Raw genomic sequence first — 6510 nt, 5'->3', positions numbered from 1 at the left:
GGCAAAATATTGAGGCTCCTTTATCCAGTTTGGATGCGTTTCATTCTAATTGGTCAAGGACCCTAATTCTTTTTATGTCTAGTAGCTTACGATTCCAATATAATGTTGAAATTCAGACAAGTATTGAGTTTACATGTACATTATTATATGAAATCACCTACTACAGTCAGCCATTGAATACTATGGGCCTAAAAAATGCGTAACTTTCAGGTATACCTTTTTTATTATACACGTAATATTTTCTTCATTCTATTTATTTTTTTTCATTTATTTTCATTTAACTAACACACCTCTAAGAATGAAAATACCTGCATGTTCAATAATAAGTAAATAAATAAACAAACAATCATGGGTGTAGCCTGCACAGGATAATTATTTAAATGATCATATATTTTTAAAAGAATATAATTAATTTAATGAATATCAAGGACTTTTGTCAGGGTTAATCCATTTGACCTAATCAATATGTGCCTATTCATAAAATATGTGATATGTTACATATTTACATCACAAAGTATAGTATGCAAATGTTTATGTAAATGTATAAAACGTATTGTACCTTCACTGCAGTACTCCTTGTAGGCTACTTGTAGGCTACTTATACTAAAACTGCTTACGTAAGGGAAATTTCACCCAAAAAATGGAAATTGTGTAATCATTGTGTCATCATCAAGTTGCAAATCTATGAGATTCTTTCTTCTGTTGAGCACAAAAGAAGATATTTTGCAGAATGATGGTAACCAAACAGTTAAATGTGTAATTTTCTTTCATGTATACCTTTTTTATTATATAGATGTAATATTTTCTTAATTCTATTTATTTTTATTTATTTTTATTTAACTTTTTGATACACAATACCCTGTTGGGGCAACTTAATGGCTGCACTTTGTTCTTCCGATGTTCCACCACTTTAAGACAAATGGATTTGTTGTGTTTTCATATTCAAGAGATTATAAGCTAGATGCAACTTTATTTGGGTTTGCATCGAATGTTCTTCGACTTTTATGCATGATAAATTTGTTTATGAATAAATATTGATCTGTTGAAAGCAGTTATATTACGTTAGATGCCAAAAGCTCTCCTCCTATTCAAACTTGACATTGAAGGGTTGCATACAACATATTTGCCCACCGGCAACTATAGTTGCCGCACATTCAAAATTCAAAAAAGATTTTCAAAAAAAAAAAAAAAAAAAAAACCTGGGGAAAATAAATGCAGAACATTTTCACATAGGACACTATTAACATGACTATATGCATGAAACCATTCAGAAAAATTTGGGCACAAATGGATTAATTTAAAAACCAATTCAGTTCTTTAAATCCAAGCATCTAATAATTGTGTTATTTATAATGATTATAAGAGTTTAAGGTATGACATAATATATTTATGTAAATAAATATAAATTACTATGTTTGTGTAGTATACATAAGCACGTGCATTTTTATGAATAAAAATTTATTTCAGTCATATAAATTGCCATATTTGAAAGTGCTAAAATAGGTGATAAATGTCTATTGCAATAAATATGATCTATTTCTTCAACTACTCCTTCCTGCAACCCTGACAGTGACTGCTTAATTTAGGCTAAATTTGCAACCCTGTTACTTGTAACTGTTGCACTTTTTTACTGTTTAAAGTCTTTATTTACTTTTGATATTTAATTTGTTTTCCTTATACCTAAGTTTTAATCCTGCATGTACGGTATTCTACAGACAGACTCCGATCAACTGTGTCTTCTGTCAAACCTGTAAGTGGGAATGTGTTTTATTATGTCAGTAATAATCAGACAGTGGCACAAACAGGTATTAAGGAATAACACTTTCATTATTATTTTCAGATGTGTGCAGGAATTTCAGAATTATATATGATTAAAATTGGTTTTGGATGTTGTTAAACTCACACCTTAGCTACACTTCATATAAATATACTTCCTCCTCACTGTAAGCATCCAAGTGATTTTTTGATTCAGAAAAATGCAATACAACATGCAATGCTGTAGTAATTTATTTAGAAAGCAAAGATGAACAAAGATGGGTGTGTTCGGGCTGTAAATACACAACCTGCAGCAAACTGAAGTTAAGAATTTCAAAGCTTTAAACCTTCACCATTCAAACCTTTTCTGAATGTGCACCGAAAGAGCTCTTAAGGATTAAAGGTGCATAGGTAAAATGAAAATGTGCACGTATTGTTCAGAAAACAGTAGTTTGATTAAATTTGCTTATAGGATCATTGGACTGTGGTGTGACATCATCTTGTTCCACTTAATCTGGCAATGAAATCAGAAAAAAAAAAAATTAATTAAGGCAACAGAGACATAATAGTATATATTACTGCATTCACGCCATGCCGTAATTACTGTGATTTCGAGATGACAACACATGACATTCTACTTGGAGCTGTTCACACCCTTGGACTTGGAATTATTGCACTATCAATGCCTAAAGATAGCGCCTAATGAATCTGAGGTGGTCAGGTGGTAGTGGTACGAGTTTAGCTCTCAGAAAACTCCCAGTTCACAAGTTGTAATTACGTGTTCTACGAGGACCTGAATGCTTTTTCCAAGTAATTACGATAGGGCATGAACACTTATGTATTGTAAATGTACACATACAAATTTCTACACACCATGTCTCTCTCCTTTTATCACTTACCTGAATATACCTCAACTTCACACAGTGTGAGGTACTCATTGCGTCCAGGCACAATAAGGTTGACGTATCGACCTTTAACATGCTTAAACTCAAATATTTTTGTGTTTCCAAGTGGGATGGGCCCAACAATTGCAGCCCTGTGAAGACACACAGAAACAGAGAAAAAGAGAGGGGCATATCAGATATACTTCTGTCAAAGGCAAGTTTGTATTAAAATGATTAATTCAAAGTAATTTCATCTTATTTACTAATTTTCTAACAATTTATGTAAGGATTAAGAGAGAGACAGCACTTACAGCTCATTATTGTTGCCGTTATTCTCCAGGCTGTTGCCGATACGGATCTGAATACCCTCGATCCTCTTTTCACAACAGTCTCCACGATTAGTGATGCTAACCCTGGTTACCCTGTAGACGTCCAACAAGTCAACTCTCCACCAGGGGTTCATGTCCCCGTTAGTCACGCTGCATGAGCCGAGTGCATAACTTGACTGCCTGTTGCCATCTACAGCATTTTGAGCAGCTCCTAAATCACTGTATGTGGAAGACTGAACAGCTTTGCCTCCAAGAGCAAGATTCCCTTTTAACATAAAGTAATAAACAATAACTTTTTTTTTTTACTTTAATGTACTAAAGTATAATCCCAATATAATGTGCAAAATAATGCTAAGCTATGTAATGCAAATGATTATAACATGGCTATCTTGGATACTTGATTCTGATTGGTCAGTCTTGATATTCTGAGGTCTGATAATTCCAAATAATGACTGTCATTAATAGCAATGATGTATAACAGACCGCTCATCTGGGTATCTAATACCTGTCCTTCTTGAAGAACGTTAAATATTTCACATACTTTTGAAAATCCAGCGTTTAGTTGATCCTGATAAGCGCTCATTGTCACAGTTGTAAACACGACGGCTTTCTTCTAACATGAGGGGGTTTGGAATCACAGCATCTTTGTTACCAGGCGTAACGTTAAAGAACACGACACACAAGTCTCCTGGAAATCCTGTATAATTCAACCAATCCGATGACGACTTCGAAACTCCTGAAGTGTTTCCAATTTTGTGTGCGATATGCATCAGCTGTTCAGTCAACGGTCTGTGGGCGTGACGTCTGATGCTGAGACTAGGAGCTATTGTTCTTCACAGAAGCTTTGCGTTTATTACAAATGAGCTGATAATATATTTAAACTCAAATCAAAATTTTGTGTCCAATTTTTTTTATTATTTTTTTTATTATTTTTTTGTGGCAAGTTGCCGTCTAACAAGCCAGGGTTCTAATCATCCTGTCGGGGTTTATTTTGTGATAACAACTGTCTGGATGTGCATTATCCCTTATTGGTCAGCAAATGCTCAGTAAGAATATTATATGTGTTACTGACAACATTCACAGTAATGCAGAGCACTTACTTGGAACACAAATGTACAATGGTTTGTTCTCTTCTGTTAATAAAATAATTAAACAAACAAACAAAACATTAATAAGAACATTAAAAAAATATTTCAATTCTTCTCTACAGTCATCTTCTCTCTCTGTCCCTCACCTGCAAACACCTCGACTTCACACAGAGTGATGATTTCATCGTTCCCAGGTAAAAAAATGTTGACATATCGGCCGTTAACAGGCTCAAACTCCAACACTACTGTGCCATCAGGAACAGTGAGAACAGTTGCAGCCCTGCAAATACATAAAGAACAGTGTTAAAATGGAAACCAGACGCCTCTAAACACAATGTACATGTCTAAAAAATAAATTAAACTGTACTGAAATCAAATGAGTTTGTATAGCACTCTTCACAATCCAAATGATTGTTCATGTTTTATATTGCATTGCTATAAGAAACAATGGTCTAAACTTACAAATGTCTAATCACAATATGAAAAAATATGTTCAAGTAAAGGATATCTCCATGAAAGTGGCTGACTAAGTGGTTGGAGGAGGTACAATTTTGTCTCCCGTTTTGTCAAACTAGACAGAACATAAACATCCGAAGATGATAAAAACATTTGAAACATTTCTTACAGCTCATTGTTGTTTCCGTTGTTCTCCAGCTTGTTACCAATACGAATCTGAGCTCCTCTGAGTCGCTCTTTGCAACAGTCTACACGATTAGTGATGGCAACCTTGCTTATACTGTAGACATTTCCTGTGCATCTGAAGTTTCCCAATTAATATTAAATGCCGCTTTGAATAGCATACCACTCACGATAGTTGGAGGGAAAAGGAAAACGGTCCCATGGTGGAATGATAAATGTACAGAAATGATAAAAGAACGAAATAATGCTCTGAGAATATTAAGAAATAACCATTATTTAGAAATAACTAAATAATATTAAGAACTTGAACCAGGAAAATCTAATTAATTATCAGAGACATTTCCGAGGTCAGCTCTCCACCATGGGTTAAACTCAGCTTTAGTGTGAGTGCATGAGCCCTTCCCGTAATTTGCATCTCTGTTTCCATCTACTGCATGTTCAGCATCTCCCTGTGAGTGGCCTAAGGAGGACTGCACCACCCTGGCATTAAGAGCAAGATTCCCTGTTCGATATGATATGAAATTGACAAAAAATGATAAGATGGCTTCGAGGCAATACAAACAAATCAATCAATCAATATCAATGTCTCAATCAATAATCAATCAGTTTTTAAATCCAGGCATTTTACTTGTATTATTCTAAACATACCTTTCGAATCAGCGACACTCAGCCCAGTAAAAAGTGTTAGTAACAAAACCACATGGATGGCCATCCTGATTTAAGACATAACAACACATTGTCACAAATGGGAGAGGAGAACAGTGGTGGATAGTAAATAAGTATAGTTACTTTGTTACTGTAAGTACAATTTTGAAGTATGTGTACTTTTAATTTTCAAGTATTTTTAATTTGGGAAACTTTTACTTCAATACATTCCACATCATAATATTGTACCTTTTACTCCACTATATTTCATAAAAACATGTCGTTCCTTGTTATTTTGAACTGGAGAAATCGCCACACCACAAGGCATGATAGCGGTGTCCGATTCATGAACAAGCTGATTCTTTTCAATGAGCCTGTTAAATTGGTTCGCAAATCACATTGAACGATTCATTTGCGAATTGGATTGAGCGGTTCGCAGCTGTTCTGGAGTCAACACTGATTCAAATGATCTGGTCAGAGCGAGACTCCAGTTAATGATTCACTGAATTCACAAGTCTGACTCAAAATGAGCCAAGAACGGGAGATCCTCGGAGCTTGAGTGCGCACACAACTGATGGACACAAAATTGTATAAAGTTAGATTAAAATGTACCATATAAAAATGTGCTCAGAGAAAAAAAAAAAGTGCTCAGAGATAACCTAAAGTGTTGGGCCTGTCAATTTTTTTTTATTTGTAATGTGATTGGGTGCTTTCTGGATGATGATCAATCAGGTATCAGGATATGAGAGGGGGCCGGGGCGAACAACGAGGACAAGAGGAGAGAACGCAACGCACGTGATAGAGCCCACACTCCGGAACAGATGGTGGCGGTAAAATAAAGAAAAGATTTTAAATGAAAATAGGGATATGTTTTTTAAAAAAGACCAGTGGTGGAGGTAACGAATTACAACTACTCACGTTATTGTAATTAAGTCGTTTTTTCGGGTACTTGTACTTTTTTGAGTACATTTTTAAAGCTGTACTTTTACTTGTACTTAAGTACAAATTAAGCAAAATAATCTACTTCGTTACTTTGAATTCATAGTTCGTTACTGAGTACCCCCACAATTTGAATTGATATTCAAACCTTTGACAGCACTACTTCAGTAGCCAATAAAGATATCCGATCGTAAACGGACCAATAACAGCCCTGATATCTGAACCGGGAAA

General features: G+C 34.9%; 1 protein-coding gene and 1 long non-coding RNA gene across 2 annotated transcripts in view; both read right to left on the bottom strand.

Moving 5' to 3' along the window:
* Positions 1–1995: 1995 nt before the first annotated feature.
* On the bottom strand, positions 1996–4897 carry LOC107707272 (fucolectin-4-like). The gene is made up of 7 exons (XM_016511262.1): positions 4866–4897; positions 4682–4813; positions 4203–4336; positions 4069–4101; positions 2951–3233; positions 2655–2791; positions 1996–2269 (listed from the first exon to the last, which is right to left on the bottom strand). Exons 1-7 carry the CDS (start codon positions 4895–4897, stop codon positions 2265–2267), a joined length of 756 nt encoding a protein of 251 aa, XP_016366748.1. The 3' UTR covers positions 1996–2264.
* A 145-nt stretch (positions 4898–5042) lies between these two features.
* The window catches only part of LOC107707308 (uncharacterized), an 18274-nt gene continuing 16806 nt past the window's right edge, over positions 5043–6510 (bottom strand). The window contains exons 3-4 of the long non-coding RNA XR_001636239.1: positions 5344–5408; positions 5043–5197 (exon numbers count right to left, since the gene is read on the bottom strand). This is a non-coding gene — a long non-coding RNA (uncharacterized LOC107707308). The remainder of the gene's footprint in view (positions 5198–5343; positions 5409–6510) is intronic.

Source organism: Sinocyclocheilus rhinocerous, unplaced genomic scaffold (genome assembly GCF_001515625.1).
Source record: "Sinocyclocheilus rhinocerous isolate Xijiao unplaced genomic scaffold, SAMN03320098_v1.1 scaffold114, whole genome shotgun sequence".
In the NCBI taxonomy this organism is placed as follows: Eukaryota; Metazoa; Chordata; class Actinopteri; order Cypriniformes; family Cyprinidae; genus Sinocyclocheilus; species Sinocyclocheilus rhinocerous.
The sequence above is the reverse complement of the archived record's forward strand: the minus strand, read 5'-3'. Positions and strand labels throughout refer to the sequence as shown.